Genomic DNA, 25,299 nt, shown 5'->3' on the forward strand with positions numbered 1-25,299 from the left:
AAAAAGATGCATTTCTTTCATTCTTATCCTATTAGATGTATGAACAAATGTAAGGAATGAATTGAAAGGATAGAAAATTTGTCCTTACCTCCTAGTCCTGACCTTCCCAGAAGCCCATGAGTAGACGAACCATCAGCTCCAGGGGTTTGCGGCCCAGAAGCCCCACCGCCAAGGACTCCAAGACCTGCAACACCACTATCACTTTCATCAAAGTCGAAACGGACTCCAGCTGGTGATGTGGAAACACCACAACCGCCAGACCTGCAGAGGGATACTGGTACGACACCATAGACGTAAAAAAGGAGAATAGGCACCCCAATGCCAACAGCTAAACCGGCCAGTACTGGGGATACGACGACCTAAAAAAGAAGAAATAAGGGATACTTAGAATGACTACAAAATTCCAATAAATTCCAAATTATGGATGACAAATGAAAATATACATTGGAAAGATGATGAACATTTGGATTAATGATAGGAATCGATTAACGATTAATATGATCTGAAACGAATGGATCGTTCACCATAAGTAAAGATTGAGACAAAAATAATATTATCTTGGAGATTTATGCCTGACAACTTCTGCTTATAAAACCGGAGTGGGATCACGAATAGGCACATAAATAGGCACTAAGGCAATAATTCCCGGGTCTGGTATACGATTACAAAAGTATAACAGTTATCCTACAGATTATACTTCCAGCGACACATTTATGTTATGCGGGTGGCGTATCCTTAGAGGCAACAAAGTTTTGTAAGGCAGAAGGAAATAAAATAACGTGCGGCTCTCCTTCTTATAGGTAATATGCTGATAATTTCATACACACCGTAGCATTGGAGCCATTTTAAAAATTGATACAAAATGGGAGGTAATTTGTTTACTTAGTACTTCTTAAAAGTCTATCTGCGTACGATATTTAAATTGAAAGTGGTGAGAGAAATTTCTTTGAAGGTGAAAATTTGATAAATTTCCGCAAAACATATCCCTCATCAGACAACCAATGTATGTGTGAATTAAATGATTCGTAACCCACGATTTATGATGATCCTTTTTTTACTCCTCAAATATCATATGCTATGGATACCAATACCTACTTCTCGACATAAATGGAAAGCAAACGTAAGATACTGAGTAATATCTGGAACAGGGTTTTCCATGTTTTTTTTACATAAGATCTCATTCGCATGTAGCATGTGCGTCCTAGAATTTCTTACTTGTCTGCTACATGCTTACATAATCTATTAACGAAGATAAGTTGTGTAAACTGTATGAAATAAGGAAAACAGAAAAAATTATGGTTAAAAATAAAGGTTAATCATCCATGAATAGTGATTATACAAAAATTTTCTCTTCAAATATTCTCCATCAGTATCATACGCGCAGACCTTTAGGGTCATTTAAACGACCCCCACACGGTCCGAGATATGCAGTTACGGAATGGTTCACACACGAGACATTTTAAAACAACGATGATACGAGGAAAGCGAGCAAAAATGTTCCGGAACAAAAAGGTCTCGACTATTTTAAGAAAATCAACCAAGGTTTAAAGGTACCCAACTGAAAGACCTATTTGAAACATTAGAACATGATAATGGAAACGTTTATCAGGCATTAGTAAATATAATTAATGTGGTTGGGTTACGAGGGTGCGATGAGCACGGAAATTCTCCAAATGGCAATCGCCACTTTCCGCGGATCCGATAAATCTCCATTTAGGCATTCAGGCATTTAGATGATTCCAAAAATGCCATCCAAAAGACGAATCATTGCGATTCACATCCCAACGATTGATAGCCGATGATGTGGTACTAAACACGTCGGCCTTGGATAAGTATGTTTCCTTATAAAACAAGAATGATCATCGGTACCGCCCAAATTACTTATACTTCTCAGTGATGAGTTGTGTAATTCTAGGGCCCACATAAAAGAGCTTGAAGAAAAAGCTTGTTTAAGTCCACAAATGACGGCAAGCTTGCCCGGGTCAAAAGAACCTTGGAGTTCTCTAAAATTGGTAGACGTTTGGGAATTAGGGATGGAAGATAGACAAGCATCAACAATTTCACTATAAGAGAAAATTGAGATTGGACCATCTCCAAGTTCACTCAATGACTGCGTGACCATATTCCCATGTTGTCCGAAATTACGCGTCTTTCCAGAAAAAATAAAATTCCAAGTGGGTAAACTCTTCTCGGGGTTCCCACCGGGTTAATTTTTCCATAGTGGCCGACGTTTATCCCTCGGGATATCCCAATTTCATTTGGTCCCTCTGGTGTCGGTCAATTTCGCCCTCTCGAAATGTCAAAGCGTAGGCGGGAATGTGCTTCTCCCTCGTCGCACACGCCTTTGAGACGGAATTTGTCCAAATGATTAACCCAGACGGGTTCTTCGGGATTCTGAACGGGAAGATTCGCGGATTATTTTGTCAACCAAAGGAATAGCATGATTTTTTTGCCTGGAGCCCTCAGTGTCAACAACCAACTGCTGAAGACTTGACATGAATTGCCATATTAAAACCCTGAACCACCAGCCTTCCAACGTTTTTTAAAATTCCCAGACTTTCCCTCGCCATAAAAAAGTTCTCCATTTGAAAGTCAACGACAATGTATCCTTGACAGAATGATGGCACTTACGCTATCCCAAAACTTTCTTTTGAAATAAAGAAAACTGTGTGCATCATGGCGGTCACTACGCTGCCTACTTGCATCAACTGAAAAGGTCGGCCGTGGCTATATATGCTAATATACTAAAACAGTAATTAACGCCATCATCGCAAGTCACCATCTTCTTATTGGCGAGTTGTGTCATAATTTCCATTAAATGATAAATAAAGAATGTTTCAATCACACGGTGGCCGCCAAAATATCAAGTAACTTTTTTCTCTGACTTTCCGGACTATAGTAGCGAGTTTTCATATGGTATCATAAAATATACCCTACACAATATATGTCTCTATATATCATAAGAATTTGGTTAAGTCCATTTAAATATTAACCTTACAAAAAATTAAGCCGACGAGAGTAAAGAGCATTTTAATACTTGAGAATCACTTTTTGAATGGCATATTGAGAACGAGATGTTCAAATATCGAAGACATTCCATGCGCAGGCGAATGAGGAAAAATTCCTCTTTAAAACTAAGAGCAGATGTGAATTTGCCACTCGTAGATTTTTTTACCCGCGCGGAAAACTCAAGAAAATTTTATTCATTCTATTCGCCGGGAAAGTATTAAATCAGACCTTCTGGGAATGAGATTTTCAAATATCGAAAATCTTTGAAAGACTACACGCAAAGGGGATGTGGAAAAATCCCCGTTAAAAATTTACAGCAGATGCGAAAATGCCAATTTTATGATTTTGCCGTCATTCCATGACTTTCCTTACACAGTATAGTTCCCTGACTTTCCAGTTTTTCCAGAAGAGTGACCAAATTGAACGCTATGAAACGCACGAAGGTCGGAAGCCCGCAGGAGAACCCTTAAGAACCAGATGACGGCTCTGTGAGTCGAAAAGCGTCGTACGCATTAAATAATTGAGGAAAAAAATGCAGCTACCTTTTATTTCAATATTCCGAACTTCCACTAGATTACGTCTGAATCTGTTGAACGTCTATAATAGGTGGTGGGGAGCCAGCCGTTCACCAACGCACACTCCCGACCAAAATCCACAAGCATGCATTCACATTCAAGCATCTCCCTTTCCCCACGCAGGACCCAGACGGCGACCACGTCTGAAAAGAAATCTTTTGAGATGCGTAACGCGTTCTAGCCGACGAAACTACATATATTTTCTTCCCGCACGAATCCCATCCCCCGAAACCGGCAAATCGCATCACACATTCTCCCTCCGCTACTGTTTACCTCCCCTTTTCGCGGAACATGCCCTCCCGACCTGCACCACGGCGGCTCCCCGGCAGACGTAGCTAGGAGGGCGGGAGGGGGGAGGAGGAGGCGATCGCCCCGACGGAAAAACAGGAACGATCCCGAAGCGTCTGGTGTGGGCCGGGAGAGAGGCAGCAGGCACGGCGGGGGACGGGGAGCGAAGAAGATGGGACACGGTGAATGTGATGCAGAGAGAGGGGCGAAAAAGGCCGTGTGTGACCTCCTGGTAACATCGATTAGGCGGGAGCAAGCCTTCAGCGAAAGGTCAGAGGTCGACGGAAGACGTCTGCATCTACGGTGGTCCAGGAAACTGCGTGATGACGCGACCGCCGGGTTTCGGAGCGAATCTCCGTAGCGGGCGATTTCCGATGGTATGAACAGCCTCCAGGGTATGTACGACCCAGGGGAAAATTGAGACCTTTACGGTATATCACCAAGAGTAACAAACATGAGACAAACGCTATCAAGGATGCCAAAACCAGTGCTGATAAACTCGGGCGTAGTTCATTTGAAATGTGGAACTTTAAAGTCATTGTAGTGAGGAAAGCCGAAGGCTGGTGGTTCAGGGTTTTCACCTCGCAATCCACGTCAAGTCTTCAGCAGTTGGTTGGTGACACTGAGGGCCCCAGGCAATACATCATGCTATTCCCTTGGTTGACAAAATAATCCGCGAATCTACCCGTTCAGAATCCCGAAGAACCCTTTTGGATTAATCATCTGGACAAACTCCGTCTCAAAGGCGAGAGTGGCGAGGGAGAAGAGCATTCCCGCCAACGCTTTGACATTTCGAGAGGGCGAAATTGACCTACAGCAGAGGGACCAAATGAAATTGGGATATCCCGGGGGATCCTTCATTGGGGGTTCTCTAACTACTTTTCCAAGTAACGTACAAAGTCAAACAGGGATCAAGAAAAGGGCCACATTCCCTGCAGAGAAAATGTAAGCCAACGTAAATGAGTCGTGTAATAAAAAGAATCACAAGGTGATACAAAATCAAAATACCGCGGCGGTAGCTGGAGTAGACTAGTAAATTTAAATACGGTGGCCAACTTTCAAATGGGAATTTTAAATAAAAATAGCATTGTTAAAAATTATGACTTGAAAAAAGATTAAGATACGAGATTGGCTTGTTTGTATCACATCAACTACTTGGAGCATTTCAATTATATTAAGGTATTATTATGCTACCTACACTGCCATACCATTACACAGTTTTCTATAGTTAAATCTAACGGCTAACTAAGAAAACCAAAAGAAAAATTTCGAGTGAAAACAAAATTTTAATTAACAATTGCAAATTGTGGCTGAATAAATATCATCCATCTCACTTTAGAAGGAAATCGAATCATTAAATCAAATATTTCACGTAAAAAACCCGAAACCACAACAAATGAAAATAGTAAACACTTGGAAAACATAACAGTAAGAAAACAAGCTAATAAATGAATTTTTTGGTATTTAATGAACGACTAGCATCAATTCGGAGAAATTTAAAAACTAATTACAAAAATATTTACTTTTATCATAATTCACTGGAAATTATTTAAATATGAAAATATCTACAATAAGACCATTATATACCAGAGTATTGTCACTATATCTCACCCAAAAGATTGAACAAAGAGTATGGATCGACTAAAATAAATTCTTCCGCTCGATGAAATGAGGAAATGAGAAAACTACTTCTCCGCTAGGTAAGTGGTATAAGTATCACTCAGATTTTTCTCTAGACACTGGTACCACACAGGTTTTAAGACTTCCAAGAGTATCCCACAGTTGAACCATATTACTGAATACACTTCACTACGAAGGAAAGATCGACTGGTTTTCCCTCAGCGCTTGATGCAGATGTCTTGGGATCGGTAATGCTCTTATTGAAGGAGAGACACTCATTAGATTGTGAGGTAACTCGCACGGTGAGCGTTCGAAGATAGGAAGGAACACATGCTGTCACCGGCTTATGGACCCGCAAAACGAGATGTTTGGCAGACATCTGGCAAATACGGAACAAAAGCCACCGTCTCCCCACCGATCACTTCCCTTACATTAGCATGATATGACATAATAAACTCGTCAGCTCAATTCCACGTTCATTATAAATGGTTGACGGAATCAATCTTCGAATTCAGTCAATTTGTCTACTCGCCACTTTAAGAAATTATTGAACAAAAAATCCCACTCAACAAATTAAAAAAAAACCAATTAATAAATATTTGGCCAATATTGGAAAAACATACAGCATTGATATGTGACATACTTCGACGTTACATGTACAGTTAGAATAGTTGCCGATTGTTCGTTGAATACATTATTCTTTCAATACTATTTACAGTAGTTTCAGAGCCAAATATAGCATCATTTGCACTCAACTAACGTTTGTTCTCATCATTTATAGCATTTAAATTTGCTGGAGATTCGAAAATAATTAATATAATTGTTTTTTTAAATAATCATGACCATTTGACATTTCGCGCTTTACACCATTTTTTGTCAAAACAACATTTTAATTTCAGTTGTAACCAAATACTGTAAATACTACATTAGGTTACTTCGTAAAAATCCTAGCTTGATAAAGCAAATCGGCATATTAACTTCATACAAATACTACCTAATTTAAATCAAAGAAATTATTATATGTAGGATGATACTTAGTCATTGAATACTATGTCACCATACCATAAATTTGGAAAATATCACCTCTTAAAACTTGAAAATGAAATAAATTTCCTTTCGAAAACCCCGGAACGAATTTCTAAGTCGGGATAACCTTCAGGATTTGCAAATTACTGGATGGATGAAAAATTAAAAAAAGTGTCCACCATAACAAAAATGGAAAAAGCATCCCCGCCATTTTTAAGGTGATTATAAAATTAATGCAGCGTGCCTTATTTCCGAGGAATAGAAGCGACCCAACGTCGGCACCATGCTACAGTAAATAGCGTAGAAGGATAAAAAAAGGAAAAAAAAATAGTTGTTTACTGTCATGACTATTTTCATTTCCTGCCATTGCCTTCAAAAATGTACAATATTTCAATGGCAAAATGGTTAGTTACAATAAAAAAATGCTAAAACCAAGACTCGTATTAAAAAGAATGTCATCACAGGGCGGGTTAACTGTTTTAACTGAAGTCTCAGTTGAAGATTTAACTTCCAGCTAAAAATGTGAACAAGGAGTTCCATACGGTAAAAACGATAGTTTTACATATTTTACACATTTTTTTTAGTTCTGGATCTATACTTAAGACAAAGATAAATCTATATTTATGGATTCGGACAAAATCAGGTCACATTACCCAGGCTCAACCACAGAAAAGAGAAGACAATTATTCTTCCATTTGTCTGCAGAACTCCTTTTCGAGCCACCTAATATCAATCCCAGCTCGAGACATGTCACTTTGAAAGGAATGTAGCGTATATTCCTTGCCTCAACCGCGAACGCTAGAGTCATAATCCGTGCTAAGATGACAGGCTGGTGAACGTAACTATTAGGGCGTACCCAGGATAATACTCAGCCTACTTGGCGTCGACAGCGTGTGTCGCCCACAACTCTTCTTAAGAAGCTTAGGTGGGAATTTCTCCCGAATGAGACACGAATATAGGAACAAAACTGCTTTGCACGCCAGTCACAGAGCTGTCAACTTCACCAAGTTCAGAAAGTTGAACGTAACAACTCTGTATTACAAAATATGCACAACTATAGTAAGAAAAAAATATCCTATTCTTTCGAGGGATTTCAGGTGATAAAATCGATTTGTTACGACTGTAAAAAAATAACCATGTTATAAAATAAAAGACAACTAATAAAATCAGAGAATGGGTTGTCACGATAACATGATGCTTCAAATGTAGACAGCAATGAATTTGAAATAAATTTAGAATTAATAGCATCGATTCTGGAAATGGAAACAAATTAAGTCTAGTTTTGATGGGAAAAGTTGGGAGGTCTCCCTTCATTAAACTTTAGACTTCAATATTTACGGTTTTTTTTTGGAAATTAAAATGAGTTTTTTCTTTTAACTTGAAATTTATGAGTTCCATATAAATATGGAATAGTTTGCAAAATAATAAAAATCTCTCTTGCATGACCAACATTTAAAAACATTTTCAGATCGAAGTTTAAAAAAATATTATATACCAATCCTCCAAATCAGCGAATACTGTTTTTGTCGCTTTACTTAATTCAATTGGACTTCATTCAACAACACCTTTGATCGTCCTTAGGTTAATTACGGTGCACCACACAAGACCGTCATTTGGTTCGACGCGAAAAGCTTTCCGACACTCTCTGGGGGTCGGAAAGAAATTACCGGCAAACACACTACGGTGTCGACATCACAGGGTAGTGCGAAGGAGAAACTAATTCGTTTACGTGGTACATCATCAGCGTGGTGAGGTGAAGCAAACGGTTTCAATCCGAAGGAAAGAAGACCCGCAGCCATCTGGCTATCAAAAAACAACTTCGTTCAGAAATACATTTACGAAAAAAAATATTTTACACGAAATTTATCCATTTCGTGACCAAACGATTTCGGCTTCGATTATTACCCAAAATTCCGTATGACACTTTCCAATTTATTGGCCAATAAATCGGCGCGCAATATCGTTTAAAATATTGGGCGTTACGTGCCGTATCACACTTATCAGTATTTACACCAATACTTGCCATTATAGTTTTCCGATATCCCGCTAGAGAACGCCATTATATTTCGATGATTTTGCGTCGTACAAGCATTCTTGTGATTTGTACGTTTCAATAAATAGTGAAACAACTTCTTTCGTCCACATTTTAGAAATTTCGAGCGAATTCTCGGAACAAAAGCAATGTTTTGCAGCCAAACCGGATGTTTTGCTAAGAGGTTGCTGTTTTGGCCACTAGGAGTCAACAAAACTGACTTCTGATTGGAGGTTGGCCGCGAGAAAATATAACCTGTTTTAAATTCCAAATTGGGCGAGTTGTGTCCAATGTTGTGAAAAGGATATTGGCCTAGAAATTGGTGTGTGTCAGTTGGACCACAATCCAATATACAATGGATTAATCCAATACCAATAGCCAATAAATTGGGAAGTGTCATAAAGGCTTCAGTTCCTGTCAATATACTCGGTTTCGATCACCTTCATTCGGAACAATTTATCGCGCTACAATAGAAATGATGAGCATCTAGCATGAGAGATAATGAGGAGCAAAATATTCTCAATGCCTTCCTAGCGAAATATTGGTAATACTTGAAAAAAAAAGACTATTTAGTTCTACTAGCGATGACAGTCATTTCCGAGTCATCTTAAACGACAAAATTAAATTTTGATACGGTTCAAAGTTACGTACCCAAAATACGAAGATAATTAGCCTTACTTTGCTCCTGCGGAAAAGGAAAGCGAAATGGAAGAGGGCTTCAACCCAAGGTCATTAGCATGCCTGGGGCCGATTAGAATCATGTGGCTGAAAAATTAACTATGCAAATAACGCACAAGATTTTATTTTTACAACTCTCTTATCAAAAGAAGAAAAATCCTCAAGTTGCGAAAAATCAAAAGAGCAAGAGGTTTATTAAGTGCTATAATTGGATGAAACCCTCCGTAAGAGTTCGTGGGATTATGTCCCATATGAAGTAGGAAATGGCAAGAAATAAAAAAAATGGAAATATACCAGGGAATTTTAATTCCGACACGGGGGAATCGGGTTTTAAACCTGGTAGGGACAAATAATGTTTTCCTCGAGGAATTCCCGCACGTAAAAATTTACAGCGAAGGAAGTCTTTCCTCAGATTTTTATTATCTAATTTCTCTCTTCATCCCTGGTCAACAATCCTAAGATTAGTTTGAAAAAGCTCTCCACGCAATTCTTCTATCTTTTCACACCTACGTATTTCTTCTCTTTTGCAAAACCTTCTTTACCTGTTCCATATAATTCATTCGATGTCTTCCTTTTCCGTCCTTGGCATCTACTTGTCCCTCGACGATTGTCTTCATCAGGAAAACAAGTTTCGAGATGTGGCCTAAAAGGTTATTCCGTCTCTTCTCAAGCTTTTCTCCTACTCTTCTTAGGACTTCCTCATTACTTGTTCGGTCGATCTATTTGATCCTCATAATTTTTCTCTAGCACCACAATTCGAAGGCCTCCATCCTAGATTTCTAAATTCTAATTCTCTCCGAATTCGATCTACCTTATCTATGTCGATAAACTCTTCTCGGGATTCCCACCGGGTTAAATTATCCATATTAGCCAACGTTTCGATCTCCGACTCGGGGCTCGTCTTCAGGGCTGCTGAATCGGTGGGAATCCCGAGTGGAGTTCACCCACATTATTCGCCGGGAAAGCATCAATTAATCATATTTTACCTATTCTATTCCATCTAAATTTTTTAATTGGTGTTAAGTCAGCTGTTTTGAAAGAAAAGACACCCATTCATCTATTACCTAGCCCTTGCGTGCGGGCGTAACATGGACCAAGAGTCCGAGCGCCTCTCGCAGCATCCGCGGGAACTCGGTCCCCGAAGCAACGGAGGCTGAACTCCGACACTTCTCCCCCGCCCAGTTAGGGGGCGGAAGAGCGCGAGCTAATGTGCTGAGATGAATGCGAATCCGAGGATTCGTTAAGAGGCGAGGCGGTGGGGGCGTGTAATGAGCGAGGGACGCGTAGCGCAAAATACACCTCGTGGGGCGCAGAACGACGACGACGACGCCGGAAGCGCCACTACGCCCCGCAGTGGCAGTCCGCCGAACTGCCCTCTCCGAGTCTCCTCTCTCCCCCCGGTGTCTCTATCGATTCCGAAATGGTGAAGAGATGTTGGCGCTGTTACACACAGACACACACGCAGCATGCCGGCTGGTTTGGGAGACGGCTTGGGAGGGCTAAATAGGATAAGAGGGGGCCGGGGAGGGGGAATGTTTTCGGAAGCTGAGGGGAGAGTTGAGCGAGCGAAGAGATTTTTCGGAAAGGAGGACAGGAATAAATGGGATGAACGGGAGTGGACACAAGAATCGTCGCCATCCATATGAAAGGGACCGCAAGCCATAAAAAGATTTCCACCCACCTCCACCACGTTATATTGCGCCGAAAAAAAACGGTGCGAGTTTTAAAGGCGCTAATTAAGGCATTTCCAATGTTACACTCGTAAAACGTGAAAAATAAAATGTCATATTGAGGAAAGATCTGATGCGCTTAGGATAGTCCAAACTCGTATTGCAAAAATGTGAATTTTATTTGATTTAAATAAAATTTAAAAAACACACTCTTTCCAAAAACAGCATAAAATGCACTGCAAAGTAAAAAATAACCTTTTCATCCCTCGGAGAATAAGACGTGAGTGCTGATTAGATTTATTAGAAGTGGGTGTAGAAGAGGCTGATAAGGGAGCAATGATTTGCGCTCAATATTAATATCTAAACAAGGGGAATGCATAGAGGACGCCCAATTCCATTCCGTAGAAGGCTGATTTCTGTTGCCACTTAGGTCGTATTTTAATCGGTTATCAGAAACGTCCAAGGCGCGGTGATGGGTGCAATTCGATCGAATTTATTCAAATATTTTGCAGTATAATGTTTATAATTGCGATAAACAGAATTGGAAAGTAATGAATGTGATATATCACATCATCATGCATATAAATTTCGGTTAAACCGCTAATAATTACTTCCCCGTGAAGCTCGGATCAATTTGTCCGGCAGCGACGCGAGTGTCGACTTTTGGAAACCCATTTTAATGCACGGTGGTTGACAACACATTTGGAGGCCCACTTGAGGATCCTCTTTCGCAATACTCGTGATCTAAACCTAATCAACACCACTCTTTATTCTCCGAGTGGTGAATAGCTTTTTTTTACTGTTTTTGGAATGAGCGTGTTTTTTTAAATAATTTTTCTTTTTTATTTATTCTCTACTTTTTAGTGGTGAAACATGAAATACATTAAACTAGAGCTGTCAAAGAACTTTCTGCCAAGAAATTTATAACAAATTCCATCTATCGAGACATAAAAAAATAATAAATAGAAATTTAGTCAATTAATTAGAGTAAAATGGAACAAAATTTCTTATGCCTGATAATTGAAAATTGTATTGTCACGACAAGCAAGAAAGTATACAAAATTTTAAGCTGACCTGTCAATGGGAAGTCGGTTAAAAATCAATAGTAAGCTTAAAAAATTTAAGAAAGACATGTAAAAAAGAACTGATGATTCTCCGGTGAGATACTCGGGATCTCCACCGGCTCAAAAAAACTTCATCTCTGTCAATTTTTAGGCGCACGAGTCGTCAATCGTACTTGGGAGATCTTTTGTGGTTGAGGAAAGGCATAAATGGCATGAGAGGGACTGTATAAAAGATCGAATCTATCAATTTCACATAAATACCCGAGGGAGGCGGCTTAAAAACATTTCAATCCATCCCAATATTTACTGCACCAAAAAGAACAGGGTGGATTTTAAGCGGCGCTAATTAAGGCAGTCTCAACCTAAAAATGTTTAAATATAAATGTCATTTTATAGAAATACTTGATGATTTTCCGGTTTCTGGCGTTTGTGACATACACTCGGGTTAACCAACAGCTCAAAAAACTTATGCCGACGCATCGATGCACGAGCCGTTCTTCGTAATTGAATCGCTAGCTGCAGAAAGGCATGATGTCCTAGTTGGATGATTTTTCTCTTTTTTCTCAAAGTTGTCGCTAGGTGCAAGACTCAACGTCTCCCACTAAAAGGAAACATGTCATGCTAATATTACCAATCTGACATGTTTACTTTTAGTAGGAAACGTTGAGTCTTGCACCTAGCAACAACTTAAAGAAAAAAATATAAAAATCGTCCAGCTTGGACAAGATGCCTTCCTACAGTTAGCGATTTAATTAGGGATTAATGAGTCTTCACTCCTAAGGGTATCGAATGGTTATAGCAGCGAAACGACGGAAGAGGTAAAAATTTTACCCGACGGAAAACCCGAGCAGCCTTATAAAATGTCATTTCCTTCATGTTTGGGCCAACTACAGCAAAAAATTATATCCAACAGTCTATCCTTACAACTTATAATTTCTCAATGTAATAATTCCCTCGAATTAAACTTAACAGTAGTATCGCATGCGAGTACAACGATACGTTATTTAAAATTCAAGCCCTAATAATCAATTCGTCCTCTCTCACCAATCAATTTGTTGGAAAAAATGTATACTCGGACACCCTAGGAAACACAGAAATGGTTTTCAAACACAATACTTGCAAGGAAGCTACCAAGGAATTAACTCATCAACCACGGAGGATTATGTTTCAAACGTAGGGAAACTATGAAATATTAATACACCTACATCATATAATTCGTAGTGCCGGGCGTGACTTCATGGAATCGACTTTACCGTACAGTATTAAATTTATGTGGGGTCATAAAGATTTTTACTTTTTTTACATTACTTTACTGTGCAGTATTAAATTTATAAGGGGTTATAAATATTTTAAATTTCACTACACCTACATCACACTACTTAACTCGATATGTACAAATTATGTCAACAACAAACTAATTAACAAGTCTACAGAGATGAAATATGGATGACATTAATCCATCACCATGGATACTGAGCAATAAGTGAATAACCACATTCACAGCTCATAAAATACGATAGTTCCACGCAAACGGAGGCCTCCTCCGTGCGGTCGAACAAATCGACGAGTACCCGGCTCCAATTGTGGGCGTATATTCTGTCGGAACGAAGACCGGTGGCAAAATGGGAGAGACATCTTATGACTCCCGGGTACCCATAAATTTCATTATCTTGCCATCAACGGCGAGTCCTGGGTATGGATTTGAACGACGAATGAATTCGCACTCAAGAGTTAGCGGACCGAGAGATAGCGGACGGAGAGGACGGACAGGAGAGTACGAAAAAATGAATAGGGAAGAAAAGAGAGAGGTATTATGATACGGGACAAAAACAACTGGAATACAACAGAAAAAAGCGTAGCGTGAGAGACGTTCAGAAGAAATAAACTGCGAGGGAATAACAGGATAAAGGGATGAGTGATGAATGATTTATAATAAGGAAGGGCAGTAGGCGAAATGAAGAGTTGATGGATCAAAAATAATTAAGATTCCAAAACGAAATATGCTGAAGTGTTGGACACGTTTTTCCGAAAAAAATGTACGGTAAGTAACACTTTGATGCATAAAGCAATCCTTTACTTAAGTTTTGTTTTTTTTCCGAGATATTGAACGATTTATGGAATGAACATTAATTTAAATATGCCTCCACGAAATTCGCCGTAATAAACCACTCTTTTCTATAATATATTAAATAAAAGTATTTATAAGCGAATGAAAACTATGTCAGTACATGGGGAGCACCGATATACGGCACAAATTCAAATTTCCTTGCGCCAAATAATTAGCAGATTCAATAGAGCATGCATAAAACACAATACATTCATCAAAGTATTGACTTATACGCTTATACTTAAATTTAAGGGTAAGTGTTAAATTATATTCTTCAATTTTAAAGTTTTTATTTAAATTACCGATTTGATTTCAGACACAAATAATTGAAAATATAAGTTTACAACAACAGTTTTACGACGATTGTTGGAAATTCGTTCACAAAAAAAATTGGCATTTTCCTACAAAACTATTCTCTTCCATTATTAGGCCCATGAACTCACAACTAAGCTTTCTATCTGTCGAACACACCTCAAGTGAGTTGACAAAATTCAATGAGTCTACCAAATCAACCACGCAAACTCGGATTTTCTAGGACATTCAGAGTTTATTCAGGCATATTCCATGTCCTCCATTTGCTCATACATTCCTTTGAGACTTAGATTCAAGCCAAACCTTAACGCTGCATTCCTGGAAAAAACTGAACTCAGGGACCGTTTTCAAACACACCGAATGCTTTCACCAGCACTCCGTTAGGAAACAGTAGAGATGAGATGACTTCAAAAATACGAAGTTTGCATGCCGTATAGCGGCGAGGTGGCAAACTTTATGAGCGAAAAGGCAGGCTTTCGATATTAAGAGGTTGTCGAGTGATAATGTGTAGAGGAGCGAATGGCGGCAGACATGACTGACGGTACTGGAGCAACTATATCAGCTTAAAGTTTTCGAGGTATTCAGAGTAGACTGTTGCATAATATCACCTGTGCTTCGGAAGTGAAAATTATGCCTCATAGAAAATACCGACTTTCACTGAAACTTGAAAATGCCGACATTGCGGTAAAACGCCGAGACTGGCTCGACATGCCTAGTGCTAGCTAGCATCAGGCACAACGTCGAGTTGAGCTAGAAATCGCATGGAGTTACGATTATACAGAGGGCATGTTTCAAAAGATATGATACATCGAAAATTTTCAATGAATTAACTGTTTGATTGAACACGCATAATGTTACAATCAGTGGATTTTTACATCAAACAATAAAATAAGAACATTTAAAAGATCAACGATCAATCCTGTCAATTATTTCTTTTTTTCTAATAATCAATTTGGATCAGAATATTTAATTTTTAAAAATGGGCATTAAAGGATTAAAAGGTACGAAGTATTCAGAGTAGACTCGCCCGTAATCATCTTGTCCAATTTCACCTGTACTTCTGATATGGGAATACTATCTGATAGACAATACCAACTTTTATTTGAAAGGGTCCACCCTAATATTTATCCTGAAAATTCAAGATGACGGAGAAGTTCTGAACAAGTCAAACCAGAGAAATCGAGCGGAATTAACGCAAGAAGACATCCCATCCGTTTTCAATGCTTCGAATGTGTCAAGCGAGGATCTCATTCGGTCTACCGAGGATCAAAACAACTTGAAATGTAATTATCAGGAAAATAACGCAAGGCGGTGGAAAAAATATCCTTCAAAATGGAAAGCCTGGATTCTAGAGGCAAATTTTCCTCATCTCCACAGAGTGAGCCATGGAGGCGAAGGCATCAGGCCGTGAGACGGTGTTTGCCAAGCATTTGGAATTCAATGTCATGGGCGCCACGACGGAAACACGCGGAGGTGGAAAACAACAGAGCGACACGAAAAATAGGCGCACCAGAAAGCGGCAATGCGCCAAATGATGAGAGCAACTGGGACGAATTCAAAAAGCACGGAAGCATTTAATAGAGACGTGAAAGCCAGCGGGGCAAATTAATTAGCGAATCAACAGAGGAGCTCTAGCTATAGCTAGGCAACGCGAGAGATTAAAAAAAAAAAGTCAACGAAATTTTAATTCACACAAAGTAAACATCGATGGCTAAGTTCTAACAACAGGTATGTCAAAATTTGGCCGGTCTGCGTTAATACTGCTAATGCTGTCAATAAAAAATAAAATTCAAGCAAAAAACCACTCTTTGTTTGCAAATGTATGCTTCTTTTTCAGTTTGATGTATTTTTGGCTTTAAATTTAAATTAAAATTACATAAAATTAAAAAAATAAATCGTTTTTTTTGCTCTCCTGAAAAGTTGCTATTATTGAGATACTTGTTATTAGAAATTAGCCATCGACATACATTAAAAAAATTAGATGGAAGGTTGAAATTAGGAACCCCAGAAGAAATAAGCAGAATAAATAAAGAGAAGTCGTAGTGAAGGTAACTACCCTCTGCAAAGATAAAAACATGTTAGTTGGGTAGAGTTATTTACTCATAACAACGACATTCTTCAAAATTATAGCTGTAAATACTTATGAATCAGGCCATTCTCAGAGACGAAAAAATTTTCCACAAGATTCCGGACCATTAAAAACTTAAATAAACCATTTAAGTCATTATCTCAATGATTTGGACAATGAAAACAATTGCTACGCTACCTTTCAGCGAAGATTTCATTTATTAAAAATGTAGTCAGCATATCTTTCATTAAAGAAAAATATTCTGACCGAGAATGGTCCTATGCGCAAGTTTTTCGCCCAAGTACGATGGATCAAAGGACTAATCTCACACCTACCATAAAACCATTATTAATGATTTTTTAAATATTTTTTATCCGCACGGTAAAAATTAATGCATCAGAGATGAATGGGACGAAAAAAATTCAATCCACTCATGATACTTTCCTCATTCCGAATCATGCTAAAAGCGATACATCAAGTGAAGACGAAAAAAATGCACCATTTTAAAGATGTTTCCAAAAACTAAGCTACGATTCACGGCAACGGTAATCCCAACACGCGATAAAAAGTTTGTTCGCCGAAACAAAGAAACGATGCCTATTTTTGAAACGGAATCACGTTATTCACCACTGCAACGCTGGATTAACATGGATGTCTTTTATCAAGGAGCATGTAAATTTCAAAATTATTCATACGAAAAAGGGAAAAACCAGCATGAACAGTTTAGTGATTCTGGGACAAGGTAATCTCAAAAATGCAAAGATTGATGAATAGTTGATTGGGAGAAAATACGGAGGAGAAAATTGAAAAATTATTTTGGCTTCCTGAATAAAAATTGGTGTTCATATTACACTTTCTTCCCCTGAGTTCGGATATGTTTTCAAAATTATTGAAACTTATACAATCATTGATATACAGGCATGCTATCATTTCACTGATTGAATTTCAAGCATAGTTATACAGACAAAACTTAAAAATATTTCCATAGTAATGCCACTAAAATTTTCTTGGTCTCTTCCTCAAAACTTGTGAGTGATTGGAACAGCATAAAGGTATATTTAAAATCCACCACAATGTTTGACCTATTTCAGATTTAATTTTTAGAGAGAATATAACTTATTCCACAGTGTCATGATACATGCTTGATGTTCCCATATAACTAAATCATTGAGAGCCGCTAGGAACGCGGGCACGAAAACAGAACAGAACGTCTAATATAATCATCTCAAAAAAATACCCGCGGTGGTCCCACTTGAAGATCGGTGGAGAAGCTGTTTCAATCATCTTTTATCCTGCCGAGAGGAAAGAAGCCGAAAAAATGTAATGAACGCACAAAAACTTGGCAAAATGCTTTCAAAGAAGAGGAAAGCGAGATGGGAGGCTCCCCACTCCGAATGCAGAGGGAAAAGTCCATAAAAAGGCCCAGGCCATTGATCACCATTCCCCCTACGGCTGACGGAAGACCCACTGGAGCAGGAAGGCTTTTTTCCGATGGGGACATTAATTTCCCGCGAAGAGGACTCCACCCGCGAGAAATATAATACGGGCGTTGCAGAAGGAACGATTTGCTTGAGATTCAACGGAGAAAAAGTTCTAAGGGCGCGTGATTGGTTTCGCCGAATCGTTTTTGTCGAGAAGAGACGGACTGGATGCCGACTGAGATGACAAATGACTACTTCCGCCCGCACATAGTCCCTCTGAAGTTGCCGTACAAAAACACCCTGATTAAAAAGAGAGAGATAATGTATGCACCGGTAAAATTCAAGAGCATTACTCCGATCATCAACGTCGTAAACAAGTTTTTACGTACCGTCATCCAACCTGGTCTAGGATACAAACATAAGCTTAATGGCGTCACACGGTTTTAGTAAGTACGTACAGTAAGAATCAGACAGGACAGGGTTTCCGAAAAGATCTCTGTTCACGTGACAGGGCGAACACGCTATTTAACCTGGCCTTTGTTCCAAACATTAGCTTAATGACGTCACATGGTTGCTATATGCACACTAAGGATCATATAGGACAGAGCAAACATTAAGACGAGTACGTTGCTTACTTTCCCTAAGCAAAAGGCACATAAAGCGGCGCTAACTCCAATTTACCACCTATTTTCATGCGTTTTAACGATTGACCGCTGAAAAGTCGGAAATTAATAATTTAAAAAAATGTACGAAACTCTGAGATAAATTCATACAAATCACTAGATAATTTCCAGGTGTCACATCAAGAAATTGAACAAACCTTGAACCGATTGAATCTTTTTAAATGCACGCGTAACAGCAAAAATGAAGGCTTGAATTCAATGGATTGGACTAAATTTGCAGACTTTTTCTTCGTTTCCTACAAATATGAGAGATCAGGACACGCAAAATATTATATTACACATAGATTACTTGACTATTTTACTAACGCAAAAGCGCCACGCATTATGGCGTCTGTTAAATTCTAACGTTTTGCAAGAAGGACTTCAGGAAGAAAAATACTTTTTACAAACACACACCCTTTCGCCCTGACAATACAACGCATGAAGAGAGATTTTTCTTTCTAGTTCATTTTAACCCGGGAATTCCAGAAAGTCAAATGTTAGCAAGTCATTAGGCGAGGATAGCTAAATTAATGCCGGGATGCAGCTGCGCTAAATTTTCCTTGGGACATTTAACTCCGGGCGTATTATGAGAGCTGCTTTACATTAAAACTGCGGAGCAAGGACAAAAAAGTATGAATAACTGTCACTACGTTAAAACTAAAAGTAATGTCATCCGATTCACGCTCCATTAAATAAAAAGACTCAGTGTTACGGATGGGTTATTCTGCGACCCATTTGAGACGCAATTAAAATAAGTAGGGACTAAAACTATAACTTTTGAGGCGATCATTTGAAATCCAAACACTAAAAATTAAGAACTATAAAGGCATATCAGGTAACTGTACGAAATTAAGACTTCCCAGAACAAAATACCTAAAATGAAATTATCATTAGGATAATAATGTTGAAAAGATGTACCTTTTCTATGAGAAGAAAAATTTAAGTACCGTCGGGATAACAAGCGTAGGAAAAGACTACAAGAAAGAGGCATCTTATCGGAAAGTAAATTACTTACGACTATTGTTTGCTAACAGTGGTAATAATTTGATTACTACTATTGAACAGACAAGTTTTTGAAACGATGTGACACAGAAGAATAATAAAAATTAATTGGATGAAGTGAATAGCAAATGGAATGGGGGCCTAAATTTATTCATTTTAAAACAAAATTTATCACGCTACATCACTTTCGACGGAAAGCAACAGCGTCATTAAGTACAACATTAAGTACAAATGAAATATCATAAAAATGAGATCAAGTACTCAAAAGAACGCGAAATAAATGCCAAAAATCAGATGAACAAGGAAAGAATGAAAAAATGGGGATCCAAAGGAATTGGATCAATTGGCCGCTATAAAATAAACACACAATCGACGAAGACCTTAGATGCCGGTTGGATAAGGTAAGGTGATGTACCAGAGGGACTCCTTACAAAATAAATACGACGGCTTTTGTTTTCATCAGGTGATCGAGTTGAGATCGATAAGTTTTCATTCATTTTTTGCGATTTTTGGAGGATTTGGTCAATATTTTGTTGATACACTCATTAAGTCGCAGATGAAATCAACTTAACATAATTTTACTACCTTTATATGACGACCTTCACATTCCGAGTATCGTCTTCTGCATTCACCAGCCTTTGGAATGGGATTTAAACTGGCTTTTATGATAATTGAACGTCTTTTTTTTGCATTGTCTATTCATTTCACTCTTTTATTAATATTTATATTCCTTGGCGTAGCATAAACATCCTTTGCGCCTGGATTTTCTTCACAAATTGTTTCTAAAAATATCGAAATTCCGCATGGGAGACCCATGCAATGGATTAGAAAAGCATTGTAAACACTGGGTCTATCAAAAGATCAAGATTTGAAGGAAGCATAAATAAAGGCCATCGAGCTCAAACCCAATTTCCTACCAGTTCAAACCGCGGGTAAAGGCAGCCTGTGTATCCTAGACGTCAAAACCTAGTACATACGGGCTTAAATAAAACATTGTGATGCGTAATAGAGAATTTACTGGAAGAAAATTATTTTGAATTTTGGGAAATAGGATATAATAAATTAGTATGGGTGGCTTTCGGGAGCAGCTGTGTATTACGCTTTGTCAAGCAAGCTTTCGCAGGCAATGCAAGTCGCATCATCAGGCGATGAAGGATGACGGATTTCATCGATGCGACCTGCAATGGCCTCGACAGCTCGCTTGACGAAGCGTAATACGCAGCCGCTTCCGAAAGCCTCCGATACTAATGATTCTCGCTGCGAAAGTCTACGTTTCAAGATATAATTAAGTACCTAAGAATCATGGCAGGGTTCCCACTCTAACTACATTATAAAATTCACGGTTTTTTCCAGGTTTTCACGGTCTAAATGTCATCAAATTCGCGGTTTGCACATAAGGCATTTTAGGCAGAAATATTGATCACGTAACAATCATCGGCCGCACGATAACTAAAAATGTAACAAACACAACAGATGCCTTGAATGCAAACGCAGCAATGACAGTTCTATCTCTCATGACGTCACCTATCGTTAGCAAAATTCAGGTCCGGCTAAAAGGGTGTGAGTGGGAAAATGGAGAGAGCAGGGTGGCAGGGAAGAGAAGAAGTGCCTGATTTTTTGCCAGGGTTAATGTCTTCCAATCGCAGGCTTAAGGTAAATGTGCTGTCATGGCGCACACGGACCAATTAATAGTTGCGCTTTCGAATATATGTGTGCAAGTAAACGCGTGGACAGTGCCTGCACGTGAATGACCTTGAAACATCGTTTTAAATATCGTTTTTTTTTTCTTTTAACCCGTCAATCGTAGTTGTAAAATCAAGTTTGAGAGATTTTCAAGGTTTGATGGCGAAATTCACAGCTTTTCCAGGTGTTTTCACGGTAGACAATATTCACGGCTTATTCACGGTTTTAAGGTTTTCACGGTTGAGTGGTATACATAAGAACTTGAGAAAAAAGACTCTGTAGTGCACCATACTCCAATGAAAAAGTTAGCCTAGGGATGAGAAAACGCAATTACACGGGGAAACAATAGAGGGATAAATCCCGACGGGAGGACAAAGGGACGGATGGAGAAGGATGCAGAGTACTACGTGAGTACTCGTCCTCCTTTCCTTTACTTTTCAGATGGTAGAAGGAATACTTGAGGAAGAAAACCAGTGAAAAACTCCCCACATCAAGGCTTAAACATTCCCAAATCCTACGTCTACATCCGAGGCCCTCCCGAAATGTTGGCCAGTCGGCCGTATCAGTTCTCGCGATCTCGCTGCTAAACCCCCCTAATTAAGTCATCCATATTGATCCCTTTCATCCAACCGTCCGACCCCCTCGCTCGTTAGCCGCGCGCCTGGACCCGATATCCATTAAGAGGAGGAATCACCCCCGCTAGAAAGGTCTCATCTCCATTACCATTACTTGCTTAAAACTTACTCTCACATTTTTTAAATTTCACGGTAAAATAGAGTAGAAAATGAAATTTATCATCCCGGGACAAGTGTGTTCCTTAGGGACATACATGATTATAAATGTAATAGTAAAAAATATTACAAACAATATGTAGATTTACACTAAACAACGATGTCACAGAATGCGACTTAATATATGACAAAACAGAACAAAAGTTACATATGTTTATATATAATTATTAGCAAGAAAAACGTTTGAATGCTCAAAAATACAGCCGATTTAGTTAACTTTAGCACAATATTCAGTTAAATTACAATATTCAATTCACATGTAGCAATAATTCTTGGTACTTCTAACATAGAGTAGACTTATTGTTAGTGAAGAGTTCTCGGGATCGCCACCGGGTCAGGAACTCCATATCTGCCTAGGTCTCATCTCTTCTTATCTTAGGCAGATATGGAAATTAGGCGACCGATTCTCCCCTGTAATGACGCCTCGATAGCTTAACTGGCTAAAGCACTCGGCCGGAAATCGAGGGATCCGGGTTCGAATCCCGGTCAAGACGAATGACTTTTCCTCTGTGGATTTTTCGCGAAACCTGCTCTAGATATTTCGGCCAGTCGCCCGTATTCATTCTCGAGATCTCGCCCTCAACCCCTCCCCCAAGTAAGCCATAAATCCGCCTTTTACCAATCAATTCTACCACCTCACTGTTACTCTCCGCATTTGGACCCGGGCGTCCATTACCGGAAAATTTCCACAGCGGGGGTACGTGGCAACCTTTCCGGATACCGTCCAGCCTGCAGCATCCTAATCTCCATCCGTCCCCTTTCAACCATCAGCGACCGAACACCTTCACCTGGACCTTTTTTTTTTTCAATTCCACTGTTTCTCACTAGCATGCGTGTGTGGATGGTGGTTGTCGGATCAATCGATTTTTCTGCCGGGTTGCGTTGTGGAGGCGACTCGGATGTAAAAGCGGGAGTGGATTCCGACGAAAGGTAATGGGTTAAACGAGATCGGAAATGGACAAGCATGGAAATGAGATACGCCGTTTGGCTCTCCGATTGGTGTAGCTTACATACAGTAGGGAGTCCACCCTTGATGAATGTGCGCGTGACAGCATTTAGTCCAAAAAAAAATGGCGAGGAAGGATAATTTCGGGAAATTTTTTCTAACTTTCATTGGGAGATTCAAAGTGAAATAAAAGATAAGGTCGATACCAGAAAAAATTAATTGACCAAATTTTCGGAAAATTGAGCCATTATAACAAAGCTGTGATCCGGATAACATCTCATGTCGGCTTATTTTGCACAAAAGACGGTAAGTTTGGCACCTTAAAAGAACTTACCTTTTATAATCAAGCTCCTACTTAAAGCACTGCATGAAACAAGGGACTTAGTGCGTAGTCATGCGCATGGGTGCAAAGTTAAATACACCAAAGGATGAGGTAATCCACGAAAAAATATTTAGCTCGCTCTGAGAAAATGGCTTGATGGTGTATCTGGCTAACACGCCTGACCAGCAATTGGGAGATCCGGGTTCGAAACCCGGCTAAGTCAAATATTTTTTCATGACGAACTTCATCCTTTGGTCTATTTAACTCCTACGTTAAGTATTTACACTAAGTAACCACTAACGCTATCCAAATATTTTGACGAACTGGCAGCCAGCGATAACCAAGCCCTCAAAGTAATGACAACTTTTAAAGATGCATTTCATGACAGATTCCGTAGACCGGAAGATATTTTAAACAAACAACAAGAATATATTTTTTTAATGACGAACGCAAGGGCGCAAAACTAAATCCAGGGATAAAAAGACGTCGGAAGACTTCAGAATCCAATATGTATAAACATAGACCACACGCACCACTAAGTAACGCCACAGAAAATCTCCTCGTTCAAATATTGAATAAAATGCTTGAATTGTTTTCCAACTTTTGTACAAAGAAAAAGTTTTCACCCCTCATCAAGGTTATGAATCTGATATAACATCAACGATTGCTACCGATAAAAGTTGTGCCTCACATTTACAAATGGCCCTATGGCTCAGCATATAAGCTCTCTGAAATAATTTGAATCAAGCCCTAAAATGCACGTAAGAATAGCAAATGAAGTTGCACACCAAAAAATATTGAAATCTAAGTAGAACCATAAAATATTTAAGAAGTAAATGGAAGAGGAGAGTTGAAATTGTGAGTCCTTCTAAGGGTTAAAGAGAAAAATTATTAATATTTTGATAATAAGGACATCTTCACTGGTATTTTTTGGTATATTAGTGTATTTATTCACTCGTCCGAGATTTTTTAAGTCTTGCAGAAGGTATCGAGCACACCTCAGACACGTGCTATACATTTCTAGCGTAGTTATTATAAAGATACCTCTAGTACAACCTCGCAAGTAGGGCTTGAGAATGTTAAAGGAATGGTTTGAAGCAGATTTCCTTTTTTTTTCTTTTTCCGGCTGGTATATTCTTCTCTCCTCGGATCCTTCACTATTTTTCCCGCATAACTCGAGTTCTCCGTCTCAATTCTTGGATGCCACTCTTCCTTGCACGACAGTGTTTATTGGATCCTCCAGTCTTTAATATGTCCCAGTGGTCTGCCTGCCCACACCTGCCCTTATCATCAAGATTCCCTCGAGAATTCATCTCATCTTACCACCTTTTCGCACACAAGCTCAGAAGCATCTGGGAGGGGGGTTGGACAAAATTTTTAAAAGAGCGTTCTGGTAAAAGGGTGAAGGAGAAGTTGGGCTTCGCTTTCCTGTCAGCTATTCCGCTTTACAAAGCGTTTTTGTAAAGTAAGCGATTTTAGATTGTAGCATTTACAAGCTCACTGAATGCATATTTTCCGCTCAACGTTCATTCCGCTCTCGCAACTTCCTACATGACCATGGGAAGATAAGTTGAAAATACCGCACATATATGCAGTAATCAACGCAAGGGAAATAAAATATTCGATGGAATAGAACGCGGAACGTAGAAGTGGGCAGAGCGTTTAACTGGCTACCAACATAAGAGTATCGCGCTCGAGTTACTGGTATGGACTCCCTACAAATAAAAACCAGAAGTACGAGGTAGCGCAGGAAAAACAAATATCTCCCTCTTTAAAATGCGAAGCATTCACGCCCCTGAGGCTTAGCCTGGAGTTAATTCTACACTCACTCATCCGATACAAACTAACATTTGGGTGCAATTGAAATTTTTACGATCCCATGCGAGAAAAATATTGTTCACCCAGTAGAAAAAAATTGATTCTCATACCCCCAACTATGTAGGATTCAATAATGAAATTCCCCACCGCTTCGTTTTCCTAACCCATTGAGGACAACTAGTACGTTATCAAATCTAATGGC

At 39.1% G+C, this 25,299-nt stretch overlaps 1 protein-coding gene across 5 annotated transcripts in view; it reads right to left on the reverse strand.

Annotated features, from left to right (window-relative positions):
- The window catches only part of LOC124164204 (E3 ubiquitin-protein ligase RNF19B-like), a 324,394-nt gene that overhangs the window by 23,718 nt on the left and 275,377 nt on the right, over window positions 1-25,299 (reverse strand). For all 5 annotated transcript variants that reach the window (XM_046541432.1, XM_046541427.1, XM_046541429.1 and 2 more), the window contains one exon: window positions 89-359. In XM_046541432.1, the coding sequence (XP_046397388.1) occupies window positions 89-359 (271 nt within the window). The remainder of the gene's footprint in view (window positions 1-88; window positions 360-25,299) is intronic.

Source organism: Ischnura elegans, chromosome 8, assembly GCF_921293095.1.
Source record: "Ischnura elegans chromosome 8, ioIscEleg1.1, whole genome shotgun sequence".
Lineage (NCBI taxonomy): Eukaryota > Metazoa > Arthropoda > Insecta > Odonata > Coenagrionidae > Ischnura > Ischnura elegans.